We start from the raw sequence: 26405 nt of genomic DNA, 5'->3' as shown, positions 1-26405 counted from the left end.
ATCAAAGATCATTGCCCTATTGTACTTAGTGACTCTTAGGGTCAATTTCGTTCGTCATGCCTAAGAATGTTTGAGCGGTCAAAAAGTCAAGACAAGCTTGGGACTAGGATTTACAAGGCCACTTAGAGCTAATGAAGCAAACAGTTCAGTCCCATGATGAACTATGAGAGAGATATGAGCAAAATATGTATGTCTAGACCACTTTGTGCAAGATGTGAGCAAAAGTTGCTAATTAGGCAAAATCAGGTCTTTTTGAGATTTTGGTCAAGATAGCCTAGGATTAGGTGTTTTTAGTTTTTTTTTAATAATTTGGAACCTTTTCCAAGTCCTAGAAGTGAAATCTAGTGAAATTTGTAAAAGTTAAAACTACAAAATTGAAAAAGTTGTAAAAGTTGCTCAAAAATGCAACTTGGTTGGAAAGGAGTTATAGCTATTCAAATAATAGTTGTAACCATTGTAATAGGCTCAGGATGGATAAATAACTCATTTTTGAGGTCTAAAGGGGCATATTGTACAAATTGGGAGAAGTCGCAATAAACGATTTTGAATTTTGAAGCCATTTTTACTGTTTTTTGTACATTGGTCATATTGTATGGATTGGCAAGTCTTATCTAATGATTTTCTAAGAAGGATATTTGACTTATCTTTCTATATGTCAAATTATTCAAACATTTGAATTACTTACAATTTGTAAATAACAAATCATTCAAATACATATACAAATTACAATTATTTCAATGAATACACAATATATATTAAACAACTTGTAAAATTATAATGAATTAATCATACATTAAAATTTCTAACCATTTCCAAATAATAATTCATTCAAACATACAAATTTCAATGAATTCACTATATATTGAACAACTTGTCAAATTATAATGAAATTTGTCTATATAGTAACAAAGAATATTTAAAAGGACTGCATTAACCTTTTCTTAGAAAGAATTTTCACAAACCATTCAAATAATGTATCTAATGATTGAATTTTGTGTTTTCTAGCTTCCAATATCATGAAAATTGTGTTTTCTATCAAAACAACAAAACATACAATAAACAAAAAAAGAGAATATGGGTCAGTAGGGACCCAAACTTTCCTTGTAACCATATTTTGGTGTTTTCATATAGTGTGAAAATCTCTCTCTCTCTCTATCCCACCCTCTCTCTCTCTCTCTCTCTCTCTCTCTCTCTCTCTCTCTCTCTCTCTCTCTCTCTCTCTCTCTCTCTCTCTTCCATCCCCTACTCTCTCTATCCCGCTCCCTCTCTCTCTCATCCCCTACTCTCTCTCTCTCACCCTCTCTCTCTATCTCACACTCTCACATCCCCTACTCTCTCTCTCCCTCTCCCACCCCCTACTCTCTCATCCCCTACTCTCTCTCCCCTATCTCACCCTCTCTCATCCCCTAGTCTCTCTCTCTCCATTTTTCCCTCTGCCTCTCCCTATCCAACCCTCTCCCTTCCTCTCTCTCTTTTTCTCCCACCCTCTCCCATCCCCTTCCCACCCTCTCCCATCCCCTTCTCTCTCTCTCTCTCTCTCTCTCTCTCTCTCTCTCTCTCTCTCTCTCTCTCTCTCTCTCTCTCTCTCTCCCTCCAAGGAATGACCACTTACCAAGTTCTAAGGTCGCATTCCAAGTCCTACCCATTAAATCAACACTTTCTTGACTGAATACATTGCAATATTCAACCTAGGACACATTCATTTACCCCTTGAATCACCTAAGAAATATTCAAAACTTTGGAATCTTAAAATACATGCCCTAACCTTGAAAATTTAAGAAAGCCATGAAAAAACAACTGTGAAATTGTAGGTTAGGGCCACATCTTTCCTAAAACCCCCAATTTAAGGGTTTGTAAAGCTACTTGCAAAGAAAATACTATAACCTTCTTTAAAATAAACCAATCAAAATAAAATCAAATACAATATAATCTAAGACTCAAAACGCTTTTAAATCATGCAACTAGATTTGGTCTCTCAATTTGTACAGTTTCGCGCAACACCAAAATGCTCATAAAATATGTATATTTGCTATTAAAAACGTGTTGAACGTACACCTCCTTACACCTCTGACTTCATAGAGGGTATTAGCATCCAAATACATCACTTCCAACCAATACTTGGTTGGTTTGAGTAGTTATATGACCAATTATAACATTTTTGCAACAAATTGACAAAATTGACAAAAAGTTGTTAGCAACTTTTCTTGCAAAATGCATTTTTTCCACTATTGCTTCCCAGAACTTAATCACCTGGTCATTTGCAACACTTAGGACCTAATAAAGTGCAATGGCTCACAAAAAACACTTAGAGTCAATTTATCAGCTAAAACAACCAAAAAGCAAGATCCTTAGGACTAAGGTAACTTAGGCTTATATGGCACCATAAGTTGACCTCATAAACAAGAATCAACCTTATTACAATAAGAAAAAATCAACATGTTTAATATAGCTAAGAATCACCCCATGTTATTCCACCATGAGCCTCCTTCAAGTTGATTAACAACTCATTTTATCACCTAGGTGCCCTACACCAATCTCTCTCTATCCCACCCTCCCCCATCCCCTATACTCTCTATCTCTCCCTCTCGCTCCCTCTCTCCTCTCTATATATTTTCATGTATCTATCTTGATCTTCATCTCCATATTTCTCTAGCTAAATCTATCTCCCACTCCTCCCTTTTACTATATATTTCTCACACACATCTCTCTCTCTCTCTCTCTATCTCTATATATATAATGTATCTATCTTCATCTTCATCTCCATATTTCTCTAGCTAAATCTCCCTCCCACTCCTCTCTTTTACTATATATTTCTCACACACGTCTCTCTCTCCCCCCCTATCCTACCCTCTCCCATCCTCTACTCTCTCTCTCTCTCTCTCTCTCTCTCTCCCTATCCCACCCTCTCCCATCTCCTACTCTCACTCTCTACCCTCTCTCCTTCCCTCTATCCCTATCCATCCTCTCTATTGAAATACAAGGCTTACAAAGCACGTGCACACTATAGCGTGTGCGCACTATGTAAGCCTTGAATTTAAAAATGCTTTAAATACCATGCGCGGGCTATTAAAAATACATTAAATAGTGTGCACACACTATTTAAAGCTTTGGATTCTACCAAGCCTAAGGCTTGGACTTTGCTTGGGGATCCAACTCAGAGGTTTGGAGTCTTTAAACGGGTTTGAGACGTATTTTGTAGCAAGCACAGAAAAAAGTATTGATTTTTCTTGTGTGCTCTCTTTCAAGTTTTCTCATGGTTGAGCATCAATAAAATCAGGTTACATGATATTGTAAATCTTTGTGGTAGCTATATAACCATATAATTTGTTTCGAATTCATACTATTTCAAGTCTTTCAACTATAATTTCTTTTAAATGTATGTCTATTTCCTTTCAAAAACCAACATGTACTAATTGGTGTGTTGATTTTAGCTCGTTCATTGAATTTCACAACAACTTAATTTTTTAAAAACTAGACTCCATTCTACACACTTTCAAAAAAAAAAAGTTTTGATTTTAGATTAGTTTTCAATCATTTCTAGGGGGAGCACACATATATTTCACATTTTTGGGATGTGTCCAATTACAAAATTCATTAAAAGAAACACATTATACAATTACCCAAAAAATCTGAGATAAACTATGTGGTGTTAGGTAACTTTTGATGAGACTGATTAAAGAATTTCAAAAAAGAAGTTAAAATTTTGGGGGGGGCACACTTTGCACTATGTTATTTTTTTCTAAAAAAAATGTACCACTTTCTGGAGCCCCCTTTTTCTGAAAACTTAAAACTAAACCATTTTGGAAAAAAATTAGTAGTTTAGAAACTAGATTCAAAGGGCTACTACTTTTTTTTTGTCATATCTTAAAATTTTGAGCGTAACTTGTTGAAAATCTTTTAGAATAACTGAGAAGGGGGTGAATTAGTTATTCAAGGTCTAGATGTACAAATAAAACTTTTCTCACAATTCAATAAACCCATAAAACATTCATACACATGCATGCATTCATTGTGTATCAACTAAAACTTATATGTTACTGTCAAATTAACTTGCAGAAATGTAAAACATGAAACATAACACATCAATCAACATATTTGACACAATGATTTAACGTGGAACCCTAATTTGAGAAAAAACCACCAGTAGCATGCTACTCATTTTTCACTCTTTTAAAGTGATGCCATGTGAAAGGCCAACCCTGTTAAAGGTTACAGTGCACACTATTAAATGTGACCCGGTTAAAGAATATCAATCACCCTATTAAAATTGAGCCTTGTTAGAGGACTTTAGGCCATTCACTTGGAATGCCACCATGTTAAAGGATTTTCCAATGATTGTTAAGTCAACCTTACTCCAAAGGATTTACCCTAGACTGATACAATTGTTAGCAAGTAATAGTAGAGCTTTGATCTAATGCAACTTACAACTTCACTTGCAAATTAAAGATCTCTGTTTAGTCCTCAATTTTGCTTGGCTTCCATTCTTTGCAGCTCTAACAGCTTGTTCACCCTTCAAGCATTCATCTTCTTAAGCCTTCTTGCTTAGCACGCCATTGCAGACACTTCTCTTGGGTTACTTGATGAAGCAAAACTCCTTTCTCCTTCTCCTTCTTAGGTTTTCGCAGTAAACTCTCTAACTCTTTTGCTTCATGACCAGACATTCCTATATATAGGAAATTAGAACATTTTCCCGCTTATTATCCATCGACTAAATTAGGGTTTTGGATGGATTAGGTAGGATACAATGTATCTACCCCATATCTTGTCTTCTCTAGAAACTTCTCTTAGAATCCATTTGAATTCGCCTCCAAAACAGTTTACATAAGATTATGTGCCACCAGCTCATCAATCTTATCTTCCTCCATGTTCACAAGTTCCAAGAAAATAAACTTGTCAGCTTTTATTTGGCGAATTTTCGATCTTTGTTATAATGCAGTAGCTCAGCATTATCAATCCTCTGATGCTTGGCACATACTACGTCACTCGACATCAACTGAATTTTACTGGTGCTCGACATCAACTGAAATTTACTCGGCATCTATTGTTTTGCTTGCCATTCACTAGAATTTTCTTTCACTTAGCTCCAATTGACTTTTTGCTTGGCTTGAACTAAGTTTGCTCAGCACCTACTATTCACTCGGTCAAACTTGGCAGATGAACTTTGTTTAACTTATTCTTCTAAACTTTCTAAGTGTAGCCAGCCATTTTGCAACCTTAAGTAGATCATCAATACATAATGTTATCACTATCTTAACTGATCCTTGTACTTCATTACATAATCATAACTCAACCTTTCCTCTAGGTACTTTTGTTGCATCTTGTTGATCAAATCCTCCTCATCAATCAACTAAGTGATAGTACTTGAATCATATAACCAATTGTCTTACTAGCAAATAGCAGATTTGACATTAGTGACAAAACAATGATTGAAACACATAACAATCTCCCTTATAACAATCTTCCTAATCAATGATCTTTTCAATCAGATTTCAACATAACTATCTTCAAATTCTTGTCGAAGTTCAAAAATTGTTGATTTCAGAAAAGAGGGGGGGAAAAAATGGTCACTTATACCCCCCTTTTAACACCACAACTTGGTGCACTTACCCATTACCCAATTCCATAAGGGAGGGTTTTGGGAATAGCTTCAGCATTGTATTCTTGAATTAGATCAACCTTCCCTCTTTTAATGTGTCATTGTAAATGAAGACTTTGTTAAATAGTTATGTTCTCATAGTCTAAGTAGCATGTCCCCACCAAAGAGGCATATGTCAATAAAAAAACATTTCATCATCCTTAGGCTTATCTACCATTTCAGTGTCTAATTAACATGTCTCTGCTGAAAATGGCATAGGCCAATAAAATGCACTTTATCATCCTTTATATTATCTACTCTTAAGGTCTTGTATTGTTTGTAAATATTAGATGACTTCTATAACTACAAATGCCCATACTATTTTAATGTGAATGTGCAAAAACTCTAAACATATCTAAACTAAAATACTTAAAATTTGTGTTTTGAACTCTATGACCTTGTGTCATGGACTAGCATAGGACACTATATATTAGCTTCAATGACTTGGTGAGATCATTCATCCAAGAGATACAAGCATAATAAAATGACTCGTGATAAATCTAAACGAATAGTTAAAAATCTATTTTGCCTCTAATTTGTGATGGTATAATTATTATCTAATAGTGTAAAGAAATCTTATTAAGTTGAACAAACCATTACAATGAATATGGGCTTGGCTCCCCCTTGAGTTAAGGACAAGACATGGTTCCCTATGACCACATTTGTCAACTATGGGAATTAATTGTATGCACTACGAAATATGGCACAATATTGTCTTTATATTTATTTGATGGATACTTATATGCTAGGATATATGACATGATACAGAAATATGTTTGACCTAATAAGAATATCGTTTAACATTAGTATGTCAAGTTTGATTTATTTGAAAAACATGACATTCCTAAGTAACAATTGAATGTAGTGAAAGGCCTTCAAAATTACTTCAAGAGTTGTACGTGTTTATATATTGGCAATCAAATAGAATTGTTCTCACATGGGTTTAATTGGTTACTAGATCATTAACAACTTGAACCCAATGCTTGTAGGACTATGTCTAAGGTCGAGTGGGACATTTTGTGTGCTTTGTACTAGATTAATTGATCTAGGGGGTTAACCCTTGTGATTTTGCATTTAGATTAATATTTTAGTATGCTTAATTGAGATCTTGTATGTCAAAAACAAAAGTAATCTACTTTCTACAATTTATAAAAATGAATATTGGTAATCATGTTCGTAACTATAAGCAATCTCGACACTAACGATCAAAATAAGACCTAGGTTGCAATGTTCCCAAGCCTAGTTTAATTTACAAAATACTTCATAGATGTGTAACGCAACCTACTTCAAAAAAAAAAAGGTAAAATTAGTTTTTATAATAGCAACAATTGATCTTTCTATGGGAATAACAAATCAAAAAAGATAATGTTTCCAACTCATTGGTATCAAATTGGAAATAATAATAAATGTTATTATAACTAGAGAAAAATAAAAAATAAATATTTTATCTCTTTTTTTTAAATATATATATTTTTTTTTATTTTTTTCAAAATTCTGATATTTGAGGACAAGTTGCAATTTTATGGGAAACTCATTCGCAAATTAATTAGTCAAGACAACTTAATTTATCAGATTACCTAAGAAACTCAGCATAGTTATGGGGGAAAAAAAAATTGTTTTTTTTTTTGTTTTTAAATTTCTAAAGAGGGATAAATGCTGTGACCTGGAGCTATGAACCAGTGAGGCCACAAATGGGGGACCTCATCCCCATTAGAATTGAACCTTGATGGCAAGAATAACAACTCAACAACTTAACCATCACAACATGCCACTATTGGCAGATAAAAAAAAAAAAAAAAAATCGTTATTTATCACATCCTTTAAAAATTATTTCTTCTATATTTATTATCCAAGCCAAGCCAAATCGATATAAATGACCTCTTATAATAGAACTCTAAGAAGAAAATTTGTTGGACTAAAGGACAATATGATCTTGTTCTTAGTTACCAATTTCCTAAACAAATCTGATTTGAACACGTAAATATTTTTTTTCCCAACTATGGTCCACGGGCGTGTGTGTGAAAGAGAGAGAAATGAAACTCTAAGAAGAAGAAAAATTGTTGGACTAAAGGATTCTTGATTTTCTTCTTTTTCAATTAAAATTTGTGGAGCATTAGTATATATATGTGTACATGTACATGAAATAAGATAAACATAAATAATTCTAAAACCAAATCATTTCATAGTGTCAATCTATGAATCAAAGTCATTACAACTATAAGGAAAATTTAAAAACTAAAATAAAATAAAAAAATTTAAAAAAAAAAATCCTAGACGAATCCGGATCCGGCCTCCAGGAATCCAGTAACTAGGATCTTATTTAACCAAGCAATTAAATGTTACTGATTTTTTTAATATCTACAATCAAGTATCTTTACAACTAATACTTGAGTTGATTTTTAGAGCTACAGTTGACAGTCGAAAGCACTCATTATTATGTGACATTACAGAGTTGAAGAAATTCATTATTATGTGACATTGTAGAGTTGAAGAAATTCAATTTATGATGTAGTCTGACCAACAGATGGGAAAAAAATTAATTGGAGTACTTGAGGACAACGTGAGTTTGATTTCTGTCCAATTAAGTGTTGCTGATTTTTTAATTTCTACAAGCAAGTTAATTCTTGGGTTGATTTATTTAGTGAGATAAGAGGTGGCACTTGAGGGCACTTAGCATCAAGAAATTCACTTTGTGCCTGAAGCAATTCTCAAGAGGATGATTAGATAGCATTTCTTTGATGTACCATTCATCCGAGAGATCACGTTCTAACAATCACGCTGTACGGCATTAGTGAGATCAAGTCTCTAGCATCTACAGTATCAATTCTCTCACAGACTGTATATATATCCCATTTTATTATGTGAAAACGATCAATTATGTTTTATTTGATGCAATTCCAGACGAACTTTTTATCCTCGGAGAATCCAAGGCTGCAGGAGGAAAAATAAAGTAAAACGCTCCAATCAACTAAGCATGTCCCCTCTTCGATAACGTCCTTTCTTAAATTTAAGAAAAATAACTGTTCAGATTTTAAACAAATTAAGCCAATCGATGGTTTTAAATTATAAAGTTTAAGAAAACAGGCCGTAACTATTTTGATAACTCATTTACTGCTAGTAATGGATGAGTCACAACGACAAATAGATGCATTCTCATTAATGAGCCGACTCAGCTGCAGAAGCTTCCGATGAAATGGGTTTCTCGGGTTCTTCAGTTTGCTCTGCAGAAGAATTTCTTATATCAGAAAATGAATCATCTCTGTCAGATCCCTCTAAAGATTGCTCAGATGTCTCTGCTGATGCTTCAACAGACTTGGAAGCAGGTGGTCCAGCTGAAACTTTGACCATGGCAGGACGCAAAAGCTTATCTCCAAGTTTGAAACCCCGCCTCAACTCCTCAATTATTATTCCTTCTTCAAACTCTGTTGATTCTTCACGCATAATTGCTTCATGAAGCTGTAGCACCATTATGAAAGTGAATTAGTGAGGAGGAAAAATACTAATATATAAAATTGACAGCCATTTATATTCTTCTATATAGAAAATTTTCTTCCACATGCTAAAAGGACAGTCATCCAAAACATAGTTATAGCTAAAAGGAGTAACAGAGCTCAATTAAAGAACTAGCCTAAAGAATTGAATAGAAGCTAACATAAGAATTAGATTAGATACCAGGGAAATTTACCTGCCACAGAAAGAAAAATTAAAAACATTCACTGGAATCCTTAGCTCCAACTATCATTTTTAACCCATATCTCATTTTTTGTCTACTGTTAAACCTTATTTCGTGCTCAATTTCAAACTTATGGAATTTCAGATTTGCAAAGAATGCAAGTTGTAGTTAAGCTGTTTTCCAAGCAGGAAGAAGCATGGAAGTTACCATGCATGAGTGTATATACAGAACCCTCACTGAAACGCACGCTTAGGGGAAAATGGTAAAACATAGTCCGATTTACAGGTTTTATTCCCTCAAGCCATGGATGGCTGCCCAAGTTTGATTTGCTTGAAGACATGAATTTGATTTTTCCGGAAAATTCAATATAATTATAATTAGAGTCTGTATACATGTTTTAATGAGGGAAATGAAATGCCTTGGCTTTTTTGGCTTTTGCAACTCATGCAAAGAATGCCACCTGAATGGGTAACTCAATGGAGCACCATGCCAAGACCTTGATACTTTGTGTAAAACTGATTTACCTAAATTTCAAATTTTCAGGAAAAGCATTTGTGAACTGTTTTGTATTCAGGGAGTTTTTACCACACAAGATTGACAAACTTCACAATTCTAAAACTCTATAAAAGTATACTAAAGAGCATTACACGTAATTGATATGCCTTGAATCCAAAATTTTGTGACAGCTAAGTACAACTTCAATTGCAATTGATGCACACGTGGGCATGTGTATGCACACAAATTGCCGTTCTGGAAAACCGTGCCCACCCCATTTAGAACCTAGCTCTTCACCATAGGAAGAGTTCACTTATTGCTAAGCAATAGGTTCATTGACCACACTTTCAACTAAACAACCAAGTAAGATGCCCGTGACAGCAAAAGCACAGATTTGCAAAACACAGCTTCATAATTGGTTTATTGATGGTAGCGAAATAATTCAGCACACATTCTGCAGTGAATGTCTTCCTACCATCCTATGCAGCAGTTCAAACAACTGCTATAGTAATATAATTATGCGAAACTATAACTTCTAATGCGTTGCAGTAAACATCAACTACATCAGGTTATTAAGGACATTTACGAAATGGATTCATGCACTATAGAAGTACTAAGTGCCACCTACATATGGATTTTGGGAAAGCCCATCATTCTACAGTTAAATTTATGGTCTGCTACAAGTTCAGCAATAAGTCCTACTTGTGTGCTTTATGTTTTTATCAACGCATTTAAATATACCAAGCATCTTAGAAAGAGGAATAAAATATGCTCTTAATCATGACATTCAATAGCATAGATCAGGCATTGTCATCTCCCCCTCCACTGCAACTAAACCATGTCCTCGCGACTAAACCTGCACTGCTGAATTGTTTGCTTGGTGACCTCTTTCTAAGCAAGCTGAACAATGGCCAGACTTAATGTTCTTAGCCCAGTACCACCACTGGTGACTTTGAGATTTATAAATGATAAATAGTTGCAACTTATTGATGTAGTCTAAAGAGATGCCAAATAATTTTACTTTCTTCCAAGTAGCTCTTGATTGATAAAAGACTCCAAACCATTGACGGTAAACAGTTTAGTATGAACTAAGATTTGCAAATTGATGAATCATGGCTGCATACACTGATCCAGGAGTGGCATTTTATTAAATTCATTTCCTTAACAGGTACAATAAGCACTCATTAAGGGCACAAGAAACAAGAACCACATACATGTATATGTAAATAATAAACTTACTGTTCAAATACTTGCTGACCATCGATAGAAGATGCAAAACAGCTATTTTTGGCAAAAAAGTAAACAGGCTAAAAAAGATTAGGGGAAAAAATGGTAAGAAACATTTATTAGAATTTTTTGAAGTGAATACATGAGCTGATGGAAAGCTGTTCTACCCAAAAACTATGTAAAGCTCTCAAAGTGCAATGAGAGGAAACTCCAGATGAAAACTTAGAAAAAGGGCTAGTAGTCAGAGGTAATCAGTAGGCTCACCAGGTACAAAATACCCTCATTACCCCTTCATTGGTTCAAGGTTAAAAACATTAATAAATTACACAGATACTAGAAAATTAAAAAACACCGGAAGTGAAATAAATTTGGCCACACAACTGCTGATGTGAATTCCCTCTAAACAAAATACAACAAATAAGGAAGATTGACTTCTAACCGCAAGAAAATTAAAATTATCTTATCTGTCCGCAAGAATGTTAAAATGACATCATGAATAGAAGGCAAGATAGAAACTGATATACAAGTGATTCTGAGAAAAGAAGAGTACAACAAAACAGCAACAGAAAACTGTGTCTTGGGAACAAACTGATTGGCAACAACTCACCACTAGTCATATAGACATAAGTATGTAGAGATATATAAATATAGTCTCCTGGAACACGAGGCAGACAATCACCAATATGACATACCTTGATAAATCCAATATGACAGCTAATACAGAGTTACACTTTTATCATCTTGGAGTATACAAGGCTAGGGATTATTTTGTTTCATTTCAGAAGATTCTCACATCCAAAGGGAAGAAGTAAAAGTGCAAGGTTGATGTAGAAGACTATTGGGCAAACCCCACAGATGAATATGGAGTTACAAGAAACATGTGGCCCATGGATATCCGTAGATTCCATGAAGAAATGTAACATTATCCCCATTTCTAATCAAGTAAAGGACAATGTAAATCATTATCACCTCCAATATGAGCGAGCGAAGGATGAGTCAATTCCATCACCTGATTGGTCACAACTAAAGTAGGTAACAGATTCAAATATTTTGATGAGTGAAGGTGTAAGGACCAGAGCATGATGGAACAAGTTTCTGAGATGGGGGGAAAGGGCTTCAATTTGGGATTGTGAGGGGGGGAGTTGAGAGGGGATTGTATATACTATATACTATTTACATAGTACTTGAAATGTTAGTTATGAAAAGATATATAATAGGATAAGAAGTAAAATAGCAAACTTTCAAATCCCAAATACTGCATACAGATTATATTATACTTGAATATTGAAGTTTAATACATTGAATATTGAATAACTAATTACTATTACAAATTAGAATACTAAAACAAATTGCTGAATCAGAAAATGGAAGCTTTATATTATATCAAAAATATGACAGCAGCACCACATGAAATGCAAACATAGAAACCCCAATTCTGATTTTTATTTAGGGTGGCCAGGGTAACTTGCAATAATGTATGCAATAGAAGCTACAAAGCCTCATAAACTGCTCATACTATGTTTGCAAATGATCTGAAAATGTCCTTGAATCAGCCAAAAATATATGTACATATCTGGTTTGCTTGCAAATATTTAAAAAGAAGAAGAAATTAAAAGAACGCTTAAATGTTTTGGAACAAGTGACTTCCAGAAATGTAATTGATAGATCAAGGGAGGTTGGGCGGTGGTGGGGAGACGCCAAGTACCTACAACCAAGTCCCCTGGATGCATGCCCCCATAATTAAGTAAGATGTAACAAGAAGTAAATCAGGATTGAACAATAATGAGGAAGGTCAACCTTTAAGGAAAAGGGAAGGGATAGCTGAAAGATCACAAGCAAAGAATAAGCAAGCTACCAACACAAAATCTAGGCATAAGAAGCACGAGTCTACTACAGCTCAATCCACCACAAGTACCTCATCTGTTAGGAAGACTGATATGCAGGATAAAGAGGATGAATCGGGATAGGATGATGATACTAATATGTAACCTCAAGAGAATCAAGATGAATCTTTCATCATCACAACCAGTACAACAAGAAGTTGAAGAAGAGCAACTGGCATTCCCAACTATTTAACTCAAGGTTGACTTGAGTCTTGGGAAATTTTAGTCCCAATGAACAAGGAAACGACGAAGTTTTTCAGCTTTGAGAGGAATCAATGATGATAATCAGCTCAAGGATGACATGGAATTGTTAAGAGTCCCTAATTTGTTGAAAGATGGCATGAAGAAGAAGTTAGTATAAGTTTATCCAATCGAAGACATGATTTCTTAGCTTGAATTGGTAAATCTAAAGAAAAAAAGAAAGCTAAGGAGTTCTATCAAATCATTAGGGATAGTTCAAGACCCCGCATCCTACAGGTGGCTAATTCCAACAGTTCATAAGACTAGAGAAGAAATCACTCCTATGGATTATCAAAATATAACATTTGATCTTGTATCATCAATGAAGAGGCAAGAATTCCAAGAACTTAATGATACTGCTAAGGCAACCGAGGAAAGGATGGATAAGATTGAAGAAGAGAAGGAAATGTTTGAGTTGGAGGAATACATACAAAAGCTAATAAACCCAACAAGGCAAGTAGATGCTATGTTTGCTCCACCCATTCCCATTCCTCAAGAATCCTTTGATACCTATAAAGCAAAGAGAAACACACCCCAAGAGGTGAAAGACTGGATTGCAGATATTTTAAGGAAATTCCCTACTAGAATGGTTCAAGCTTATGACAAGACTTTGTTGCTCGTGAACAAGATCCAAAGTTTAGAAGGAGTACAGGAAGAGTTCCAACCAGTTCAAAACAAGTTGACATTATTATTGTGTCAACCAGTTCAAAACTCAATCAAGAAGGGATAATTGAAGAGGAGAAAGGGCATGATTGCAGTCATTGGTATTCTTCTTTGGCACTCATAAAATCCACATTTGATCATGCACAAGAAGATTGCCTTGGGATCAAAGGATCTATCCTTGACATACATTCAAAGATCATTGCATCAATCAAGAAAATATTAGATCAAGAGATGGTTGTTTCTAGCAATTTAACCTCTTACAAGAATTGAAGTACAGGTTGAAATCAGTTCATTTTCAAAAGCTGGAATTCGACAAAAAATATCAATTGGTTGGTCTTGTCTCTCACAATTTCCAACAGATTGGGTCAGCATTCTTGATGCTTGCACAGAAGAATTGGAGATGAAGAGTTGCAACATAACAGCTTGCCAGATGTCACACTTTAAGGGCTTGAAATGGTGATTTCCAGGTTCATTGAGTTTGCCAAAAGAGACAAGGATAAAGGCATGCACAATCTAGAAGATGATCTACTGGATGATTAGGCATCCTCTTATTTTCTCATTGGCTCTAAATAGAATATTCCATTTCGCTATATTGTATTTAGTGATTTGTAATAAACCCTCATTGTGGGGTGACCTTGGCCATTGATTTTAAATCAATTTGGGTCATTCATTGTATGAAAGACTCCTATATTAACCATAAACCAAGTCATTTGTAAAGAAAGCCTTAGAAGAATTGCCACTTTGATGCTGCCAAATTGAAATAAGTTATTGAAGTTTTTGGAATATTTGTGCAGTTCATTGATTTCTCAAACATAGTTTAGAATTTTCTTTAGGTCATTTAGTTGGATGAAAGAAATTTCAGATGAACCTTTGTGAAACTTGCCTATCCATATCACTCATAATTTGTTAATTTCTAATTACTTTGCATGGTCAACTAAAATTTCAATATTAGATTAACTTCAATTGTTACTTGATTATTGATATGCATCTTAATGATGGTGTCGATGAGGTCAGTACTGATTTGAAGATCTATTTTTTACCTTAGAAAATAGCACTAGCTCGGTGGAATTTGATGACAAAGCTAAGTTTAGTAGAGTTCATAAAGACATTCACTCTCTTGCATTCTAGAATTAGAATAGGACCTCTAAACCCTTACTCTTTTTTGCACTTTATTTTCAAAGCTATATCAGATTTAGGATCAAGCACTTGCATTGCCATATCTTTCACAATGAAAAGTTGATAGATTTCGAGGGAGTATTGTAAGTCCCCATGTGGTTACCAGCAAACAACATCATAAACTGCATTGTGTCCACATCAAATCTCAAGTACATAGTCTAAACCTTGGGGTCATCTTGGTTGATCATACAATATTCCACATTATCTAGCATCTACACTTTCCTTGTTCAAGAAAGAGTTTAGTTACTCAATGTTTCATTTGGAATACTAAGTGTTTCATCTAGTACATTGAGGGGGTCACTAAACTCACACATGTTGTTAGATAATTATGTACTGTTAGATAATTATGTGTTGTTAGTACTTGTTAGTTGGTCAAAGGGTAGGTAGCGGGCAATGGTCACGAGAATTGGCACTCACATCACTTCGACCTTTATATATGTCATGTACTTACATCCAAGAAATATCATTATGGTTGTAGACATTGTCATGTTGTTGTTGAATACTTTGTTATCATACATTGTAAAGCATTTCATGGAATTAATGAAGAAGCAATTATGAGTTCTTGTGTTCTATTACATTTTCTATTATTCTTGTATGCATCAAACTAGTTACCATATGAGGCAAACATTTGGCACCATCGCCGACACGAATCTGGTGGTGATGGAGAGTCACATGGCAAAGATAGCATAATGGGCCAACAAATGGACGAGGGTATGAGAAGTAGTCACACAAACAAAGAAGGTTTTCAAGAAATGTTCGAAGGTGAAAGGGCATTAATGGACTTTGCATCCATTCTAAAAGCATCAATTGGAACCCACATGTAAAGGGAAGCCACACGAGAGGAAGTTCTAGAGAGTGCAATGTGGACTTCACTCAGTGTTAGCCTCGTCGTAGATCAGTTGATCTGTCATTTGCCCAAACTGTTAGCACAAACCTTCCTTACCTTGGAAAACTCACAAGAAGAGACCAACAAAGAGAACTACCACCGACAAATCTTGCAATGGTACAGAGAGATCAGATGTAGGGAAGAGGAGGAACGTGACGAAACCAAAAAGAGTCAATGCATCCTAAACCCCTAGGAACGAAACAATAAATGCCAAACCTTTTGAACAAAGATGGAAACCACACATGAAGAGATCAAACAAATGACTACAAGGCCATCTAGGAGGCCTTACAATGAGAAAAACAGGCAAAGCAAAGGTGAAGGTTGAGGAGACTTGCTAAGGGATAACCGAAAGGGGATGGAGGGTTTCCTGAAGGAAATCGAGGGAGTGCCAAAGTAAGAGAACCAATCGAAGGTGAAGGATACATGAATGCTACAAGGAGGCAACCATATGGAAGGCAACAAAGTGAGTGGCAAAGAAGAATTAATTGTAAATACAAAAAATTGGTTGAGACGTCTCACCCTTACACCACGTACGAAAGCACGAGAAGCACAAAGGGAAGCGGAAGATAACAAAAAAGGGATGTAGGGGATATCAGTGCAGCCAAGGGTGTTGGGAGGACACAAAGGCATGGAAAAGCATGGTAGTTGAAATAGCTTGTCTAGTTCTAGTATACCCAGTTCCGGAGTACACACAATACCAATTTCAAGGAAAACAACAATGATGGCAAATAAATAAAAGTTGCCTAGGTTTAATGGAGATGGAAAGGAGACGTACATGCGAGACAATTTGGTGAACCAACAAGGTGACCGACCAAGATCAATGGGTAGTACAATTTCATGCAACACTACAAGGAGTGGCCATTGACTGGTTCTCTAATCAAGATAAGACAAAAGTGAGTAAGTGGAATGACTCAGAAAAATTACTTCAAGAAGAGTTCAGACTGCTTCAGGATGATAAAGAAATCTTGGCGGTGATGGAGACCAAAATTTTGGGTCTCCTTAATCTCTTCACCTTGTCCATTTGTGCAAATACTCATCAACATCCATCTAAATATTTGACTTTATATCATGAGATGTATGGTTAATTGATTGGTGTCTTGCAATGATGATGAAAGTACCAAGATGAAATCTTGAGTCTTGGATGAAATGGTCTTTTCTTGGCTTTTAAAGAAAAATATAAGACTATAAGACAAGATTTACAATTCCCAAAAAGCATAAATAACTCAAGAAGAAATGAGTAGTAATAACCAATGAAGTCCTTGTGGATTTTAGGGAATTAATTACACAGGCTGAATATGCAAATAGTTGCATCCAAAATCAAACATACCAGAACTTCAAACATGTGGCTAGCAATATTGGTGTTTCAGATTTTTGGCAGATCAGTAAAAGGGACCTAGGACAACAGAGCTATTGATGGAAATAAACAAAATTGAATATGGTGCAAGAATATTTGAAACCATTTTATCTACAATTGAGGAATTCCAAAATGCACAAACGAGTGCAACTGCCCTTTGATACAAACATTACAAATGAGTATGTTATACACAAGCAACAAATCTGTGAATATGCTTCAGACTCTACAAATCACGTACTGTTGAAGGTTGTTGCCTAGCAGGCAAGGATCAATACAGTTTAACTCCAAACCATGGCTTATAGGGATGCAAGTAATGAAGTGACTCCAGGAAATTTGAAGTCATATCCTCTGATTCCCATTCTCCCACAAATGGTGATTCTTCTCTAAACAAAAAGTCCGATGTTTCTCCAAACGCCATAGGCTATCTTCTTCCAGCCGAGCCATTATTAACATGCAGAGGAACATTAGTAGCAGGGTGATGAATTGATGTTCTTCTACAATACCCACAACATCTATTACACTGGAAGCTTTCAGTAAAGCGCCTAGTCATCCTGAGTCATGTTGTAGTGCCTGCCCCTAGTTTGCATTTCTGTTGTCATTGCCGAACTCTTTTAGGCCAATTTTATGTTTGATGATTAGTAGCAATGTTTAGAGATTATCAGATAGTATTTCAGATTCAGTTGATATATGATGAGATTACTTGGTACTCTATACTTCATATATGCATGATGATTATTACAATCTTTTCAGTTATACATGAATTGCTTTTTAGTCGCTTTGATAGGACTGAGGTGTTTGTTTGCTTTGCTCTTGGTGATGTCATGTTATGACATGTTGGACTTAACTATTACGAGTCTTCAATCAATAATATCTTGGAATGCTTTTCAATTGCTGATAGAGAACTGATGTGATTATTGTGGATTATCTTTTGAAGCTTTCTAGTCACTTGTATATGACTGAGGTGGTTTTTATATGATTATTGATTTGTGATTTTATGAGCCTAGGGTAGGTTATCTACATGTAATGTCGGAAAGTGGTTTGCAATGGGGGCCGAGGCCCTAAGTGGTTCCCAAGGTAACCCATTGTAAGTTGTTTAATAAGTGAAAACACTACACTAAATGGAAATAAAATGAACCTAATAAGAGTCTTTGTATGTTCTTGCCCATGCCTCAAGTGCTAGTACAGACTAGGATGGGAGTAGAGAGAATGCTTGGTTGCGACCTTGCATTCCGTAGTATGCCTTGTCAGTACAAGAGGATACTAGTGGCTACATAGGGATCACTAGGGACCCGAGGTCCTAAGAGACTGCTAGGGTAACTCCAGCGTGATTCGTGCGATGACATTTGCCTACTTACATAGTAGGTTTCCTACGTATCTTGTGTGTCTCTAGGTATAGATGTCGACCTATCTTGGAACCCTTAGAATACTTTTAGGATTTCTTGAACTTAGAGAGTATTTTTTATATTTGGTTTGATATCCTGTTTGGGACTTGAGACTATCTCCTTGGTGCAATGGGAGTGGGCCATTTAAGTTAAATGCAATCGGGTGGTAGTGCTTTTTCACTCTTACCGTTGAGATCCGTCTGTAGTCACCGTGGCTGGAGCTTCCTTGTCTGCATTTCCTTTCATTCTATCTATGTATCATTATGATGGATGGTTATATCTTACGATGGACGTTATATCTTTTATGATGGATGGATGTATCATGTATGGTAGATGGTTTCATTTATTTTATTGTACTTTATATCATGGATCCAAGGAGGATGATGTATTTCCATTTCTACATATGTATATTCTTTTAGCCTTTCATACCCTGTGACATGTACAGTGGATGATTGAGCATTCCAAATTTTATTTGCCAAGAGGCATTCGGAACAAATGTATATTATTTAAATGGACTTTGGACTTTTAAATTATTCTTTCATATGGATGTGGTATTTGATGGACTTAGTATTAATTAAATATAAATGTGACTCAAAGTCATGGGATCCTTAAAGAATGTAACCTGTTATATATGCTTATGGATGGTTGTATCTTATTGCTTCAGCTACTTTATGTTTGATGTGTATGTTATTCTTTCTTGTTAAAAAAAAAATGTTTGGCAAACTTAGTAAAACTTTAAGTTAATTCTTTTGGATCCCTTGGCGGGGCGTTACACATGCACTAGTGTATCAAACTGTATGTTCAAGTCAAACACTCTTATTTACAAAACTTATGGAATTAACAAGCTACAGGAGCATGGTAATTCTATGGCAGGAGAAACATGAAATCGAATAAAGTATGGAATTCATAAAATTCAGATTAACAAGATGAGATAAACACAGTTATAAATCAGTCAGTAATATCACCACAAATATATGTACAGCGGCAGTATGTAAATTCCGACATGTGACCAGAGAGAAAACTAGTCATATCTAAACTGCAGAGATATGAGATGGCACACACCGACGAAGTCTTTGGGGATTATTTATTGATACCTAAGCAGCTCTATAAGCAGCAATGAAATAAACTTGAGAAGCATGCTGGGTAAAGTATTAAGAAGCTCTCCCGAAGTGTAAGGAATTTAGCGATGATATGAATTAAGGCACGAAAGCGGCTTCAGCGGCAACCAAAACAAATCACTGATGCTGATGGAGAGACAGGAATTATTCAGGTAACTGATGCGAACAGGAGTATGAGTTTTATGCAACGATAAAAATTATCAAACTTCTGAAATGAAAAGTTCGATTTGAAATATCTCAATAAACTTCAATCTGAAATCATAAATATGATGCCGTCGGGTCTCTCAAAGTAAACATGCTGTCAGCGATGCCATCAGAATTTGGAATAGATAATAAATAGGTTTGAGCTATTATCGATGTGAGGTTGTAGCAGAGCAAACTCTTAGCATGCGTCTACAGAATCAAATTCAAGGTCAAATAAGATCACCGCTTTTGGAGTGTTTACGGCAAAGAAGGCAGCAATATATGAATGGGCTAAAGTATTGATAGACATCGATTATCAGAAGGACAGGCATGATTGTTACGGAGCCCATGATCACGGAGAGACATATAAATAAAGCCCAATTAGAAGGATAAAAAATTTGGGCTATTACTGAAGAGCTATATCTAATAGATGTCACCGGGATTATTCAAGTTTTGAAGGCCTGAATAGTTAGTAGTGAGTATCGCTATAAATATAAAACATTATTATCACTATAAATATAAAAAGATAAAATCTTTCATTAGAATTTGTGATTAGAGTAAAGGAAAATGATTTAAAAGTGACTGACATGAGTTTTCATTTTGAAAAGTTACATTTTCTTATGTAATTAAATATTTAAATAAGGAATCATACTCCAAGAACAAAAGATAAGCAGTGAATGAGAAGAAAAGGAGATACAGGGTGTAGAATGTTTTTGCAGTTATGGCATGCTAATTATTGTGATAAAGTAAAGATCATTTGTACTATTTTTCAAATTTAATGCTAGAGCCCTGTTTTGCTTATTCATCTTGAAAATTGAAGTTCAGAATATTCCTTCAATTTAATAACATTCATTCACAAACAAATATTAAAGCATCCATATAATTTTATTTTAATCAAGTTGGAAGATTTTGCCAACCTAAGAATTCATAAAGTTTAAATTTGTTATAGAAAAACCTTTGAACCTAGCAATTAGGATTAAGGGTGAAGGTTTACCCACCTAAGTCTAGCGAAGCCTAAAGTGCAAGGGAATTGAAATCATTCAAGTTTGTTGGCCAGAACTGATTGGGCAATCTTATAAGAGAATTGGCAAGGCTCATGGATTTTCAATCTATAGTTTTGGGAACCAACAAGCAGAAATATACAACACAAAGCAAGGGAATATTGTGAGTGTAAGAATTGCTGGGTAAAATTAAAAACCAACCAGTAGACAACCTCAAGAAGTGTTGGTATGTGGAGGGGCTGATATCATCCCTCAAAAGAAAAATGAAGATTGTACCTCCCTCATCATTCGAGGATGCATACAATAGAGAAATGGACATCAAAAGCAAGGGCAAAACCTCTTGGAATAAAAAGAGCAGATCATAAGAGGAGGATTCCTCAAAGGGAAGCAACAACGATGAAGAATCTAATAAAAAGGTGCAAGCCCATCGAAAGGACATGCATAAAATGATTAAGGAGTTTAAATCAATGAGGGGGAGCACAAGCAAGAATGAAGGTGAGTTATGGTGTATGGATTGCAGGGAGTAAGGTCATACTAAGGCCAAATGCTTGTAGACAGCCTTTTGTGACATTTGCCAAGTGACGAGACATTCCACCAAGAAATGCCCATACAATGAAAATGAGGAATCCACAAGTACTCCACTCAAGAACAACTATCATTGTCCACAACAACGAGCATCTCTCATACACAAACCAATGCCAATCATCAAGTGGGAACTGTAACAACCATCATGGCAATAGAGGCAACAATAACACAACAATGGTCAGATTCGGATCCAATATAATGTGAATGCTCGCTGCATGATTCAGTGTCGGACTTGCAACTAGTGGGGGCACTTTGTTTGCAAGTGCCAGAAGGAAGAAACCCCACAATATTTATGTTGATAGTGTGGTCTAGGTGACAAGGATGCCAATTGCCCAAAGCCCAAAGTCAACCTAGTAAATGTTGAGAGGTCGAGCAGAACAAAGGGGTATTAGCAATCACTCGACCATAGGCCAAGAACAAACCCCCAAACAAATAAAGAGAGGGTATGGGAAGAAGAGATGAACATTGAATGACAGATGATGGTGAAAAGAAGAGAGACTCGCAACATGATTGGTACTTCATCTTGTACATGTACAAAAGTCGAACAAAACATTATGAGGCAAACGATGCAGACTAAGGTGCCAATTATAATTGAAGACCTTTTGGAACAATGTCGTAATTGAGGGTGGTCATACAAATGATCGTACCAATCCCTACCTATATAGCAGAGCGCATAGAGGTTCTGGTCAACCCATCGATGGGCCTATGCTACTAATTGTAAATAGTGGTGGATATGAGCTTTCTTGGAACCATCCTCGCCAACACTATTGTCGATGGAGGCTCGAGGGTAAATGTGTTACCAGAGGAAATATGAAAGAAACTTGGGAAACCAAAATTGTGATTTTCAACCTTCAATCTAGTAGACCTTGACCAACACGACATCAAGCTGATCAGTACTCTGATGGCGAAGCAAGTAACAGTTGGTACCCAGCCCTTCATTCTAGACTTCGTGGTGATTCCCTTGAAGAATAAAGGATACAATGTCATCCTGGGTAGGGGATGGCTCGTCATGACTAAGGCGATCCACTACTAAAAGTAGAACGCCTTGTCAATGGAAAGTGGAGGAAGAAAAATTATCATCCACCTTTGATCTCAGTTAGTGAGTGAGAAACTTGTATCTTCTTTTGAGTCTAAGTCAAAAGGAGAGCTGAGTGGAGTAGAAAAACGAAAGCACAGAATGGAGCCAAATGATGAAGATGTCCTAGAATTTGACGGATGCTCTAAAGATGACATGGATTCCATGAATAGACACTGCCACTAGAAAATGAATGATTACAAACTATTTTAGTGTAACATGTTGTAGGTTGATGAAGAGTCCGAAAACGACTTGTTTCCATTGGAGTATGGAGAATACAAAGAGAGAGAAGCCTGAGTCAATGAGACTCCAACACACAAATTTTACAAGGATAAGCCCATAAAGAATGAAGAGCCCTCAATGAAGGTCGAAAACCTAGGTGATGAAGTAGGCCCCAAGAATATACTAGTAGGGGATGATTTGAATCCAATACAAAAGGCCACAGCATTTAAAATTTTCATAAAGTACAAAGATGTTTTTGCGTGGTCCTACAAAGATCTTAAGGGAGTGCCTTCAGAGATATACATACACCACATTCCCTTAGTACCTGGAGCCCAACCGGTATGGAAGAGATAATACCAGAGGAATAGAAATTATGTTGTCAAGGTGGATGAGGAGATAGAGAAGATGTTGGAGACAAGCATTATCTTTTGGGTCCAAATTAGTGAATGGGTATCATCCATCCTAATCTCACTGAAAAAGGAGGCAAACCAAATCTACATATCTATGGACTTCCGGTGCCTGAAGGTCGTCACCATCAAAGACCCCTTCCCCATACCACTTATGGATAGCATCCTAGAGGAAGTCAAGGGACATGAAATGTACTCACTCATGGATGTGTTTCCAATGTATAACCAAAACTCCATTGTTAAGGAGAATAAGCTGAAGAACACATTTGTAGTGGATGGTGGTTATGCATACAACCGGATGCCTTTCTGTTACATCCCAAATTTTGACCTAGCTTGAATTATAGCCGTTGAGGTTCGCATGAAGTCAGTTGGCAGTTTAATTTGATATAATCTGGCGAAATGGTAAGATAGTTGTTCGTTATGATTTCAAGTGAAGATGACATGTTAGTTGATCGTTATTTATGATTAAATAATTTATAATTCAATTACAAAGAAATTCCTTCCAGGGAGCATGTCGAAGGGGTGGAAGCATTGTCAGAAAAGAATTAGGCAGGGTATCACCATCACCGAGCAGACATGTAGAGGACCTAGCAATTTGAAAACAGGATACATTTGTGGCACTGCATGAGTTATTTAAATAAATAATTTAATTAAAATAATTGAGTTAAAATATATAAACATATCTCAAAGGATTTTAGTTTATCTTTCATCATATTATTTTAATAAACGTGCATATAATATTAAATGATTTGGCACCATTATCATTTAATAATTTAATAGTTGTACATTATAATAATGTTCAAATTATAATAATTGTATTATTATAATCTTCAAATTTTAATCTTCCAATTCTTTCCAACTTCTTATTCTTCTCTCTTTTTAGTCGATTTAATAATTGGAAACCAAATGATCATCTTGGGAATTCGAGGGGATTCTTGTAACTGATGAAAGCCGTAGAGTCAGGCTCTTGTATATTTCTTTGATTCCCATAATCGTACCACACATTGGATTATTTTTCCTTGAGCATTCCAAGCCATTACGGCAAGTGACCCAAAGATGACAGAGCTCTGAAATTGAACTCATTTACGCCTGAACTTCCTTATCACACTTGCCGCAGATTACAGACTAGAAACCAAGGATTCAACCAAGCGCGAGATCATTTAGAGGGGTCACGTAAAACCATAGTAACGAGAATCGCCCAAAAATCGCCTGAATCGGCGATTCCACGACCAGATTCATGCTAGGCGATTTTTTTTGCATCGTGAATCGGTATCGCCGATTTCTGGGCCATGAATCGCCGATTCAGGCGATTCATGTAAAAATCGCCAAAAATTGCCTTTAAAATCGGCCATGAATCGCTCGCGGCATGTAAAAAGGGAAGTTGAATTTTTTTTTAAAATCACTTTTTTTTTCACTTTGTTTTTGACCTATTCTCTTTGTTATAACCTTAAAGGGCCTTCTATTTGTTAAGCATGAGTAGAAGAGAGGAAAAGTGAGAGAGAAGAAGAGAAAAGAAAAGCCATAGGTTTCCACCTGGCAAGGAGGAGTACCAAAGAGATCAGCAGGCCATTTGGGAAGCCCATCAATTGCTTTGGGAGCATGAAGGAGCCAATATCAACACTCCTCAACTCATTTGCAAGAGGTAAGTGCTTTTTTTTTTTCTTGCATGTTAGTGTATTATGCATTTTTTGTTAAGTTTTTAGTGTATTATGCATTTTTTGTTAAATTTCTATAGTTTTCAAGAATTTTAGTGTAAATCTTGAATGTTCTTTATTTTTACTAAGTTGCAAGCTAGGGTTTGTTGTTTTCTAATTTTTATTAGCTTCAAACTTTGATATTTTACATAAAAAAATTTATTGCAGCAGCCTTTGCTCTTATTTTTCGCAAATTCCAATAGGTAAAAAAGATGAATGTTGGAAATATAATGAAGAGTTTCCTGGAAGAACCAAATATCAAACAAAATGCATATTTTGTAAAGAAAAAATAACTTCCGGGGGTATTTATAGATTGAAATTCCACATTGCTGCTATACCTGGACACGATGTTACAGTTTGCACTCACCAAACTCCTGAGGCAAAACGCACTTGCTTAATGGCATTAGAAAATATTGAAAAAGACAAAGCAAATAGGAAAATGCAAGTTGAAGGGTTAAGGGGTATTGGCTCCCATGTTCCCGCATCCGCAGCCGCATCCACATCTGCATCTACATCAGCTTCCGCATCCGTAGGTTGTGTTGGAGAGGGTCCTTCTAGGCCTCCTTTTTATCCTAGTTCTTTTGCTCGTACTAGTGCTAGTGCTAGTCGATCACATACTGAGACAGAGTCCCACACCAACCTATTGCAGCCTAGAGTGCGAAAAAACAGAATGGATAGTTACTTTGTGCCCCGCACTACTCCCGGTTCCCGACCCACGCTTGAGGGCATGGGTTTGAACAAGGAGATTCACGATGCTGCCAGAAAGGAGATATGCAAATTTTGGTACTTTTGCAACATTCCATTTATTGCAGCCAAGTAATTGATTCTTTTTTCTTTGTTTTCTTTAAAGTTAAAATTAAAAGTAAAAGTAAAACTTTAATTATATCTACTTGTTTTATAATTTGAGTCTTTGACATCTAAACTTTTATTTGTAACAGGGCTCCTTATTGGCAGAATATGATAGATGCGGTTGCTATTTGTGGTCCGGGGTTTAAAGCCCCAACTGAAGCTGAGTTGAGCGGATACCTCCTGGATGAGATGGTAGAGGACATGAGGGTTGACCTCGAGGAGAACCAAAAGGAATGGATTGCAAAAAGTTGCACCATCATGACTGATGGTTGGACCGATAGGAGGAATAGAACACTCCTCAATTTTCTTGTATCCTGTGGAGGTGATTGATCATTCTACTTTCCTACATACATTGTAAATTTTGATTTGTTGAATGCTAATTCGTTAATGATCCATTTAATATTATAATTCGTTGTTTTGTTACTTGTAGGATATACCATGTTCATAAAATCCATTGATGCTTCCGCACATGTGAAAAATGCCACATATTTATGTGAGGCTATCGAGGAAGTTATAGCAGAGGTGGGGGAACAAAATGTGATCCACATGGTGACGGATAATGCAGCAAATTATGTTGCAGCAAGTAAACTTTTAACTTTGCAAGTTTTGAAAATAAATTTATTTGAATTTTGAAATTTGAGTTTCTAATTGACTTAA

General features: G+C 35.8%; 1 protein-coding gene across 2 annotated transcripts in view; it reads right to left on the bottom strand.

Annotated features, from left to right (window-relative positions):
• Window positions 1–8619: 8619 nt before the first annotated feature.
• The window catches only part of LOC149535457 (uncharacterized), an 80240-nt gene continuing 62454 nt past the window's right edge, over window positions 8620–26405 (bottom strand). For both annotated transcript variants that reach the window (XM_089804894.1, XM_089804893.1), the window contains exon 3: window positions 8620–9091. In XM_089804894.1, the coding sequence (XP_089661020.1) occupies window positions 8792–9091 (300 nt within the window). In that variant the 3' untranslated portion in view covers window positions 8620–8791. The remainder of the gene's footprint in view (window positions 9092–26405) is intronic.

Source organism: Cupressus sempervirens, chromosome 10 (genome assembly GCF_028749045.1).
Source record: "Cupressus sempervirens isolate cs-2001-9-10 chromosome 10, ASM2874904v1, whole genome shotgun sequence".
NCBI lineage: Eukaryota > Viridiplantae > Streptophyta > Pinopsida > Cupressales > Cupressaceae > Cupressus > Cupressus sempervirens.
This window is presented reverse-complemented; position numbering and strand designations above follow the sequence as displayed.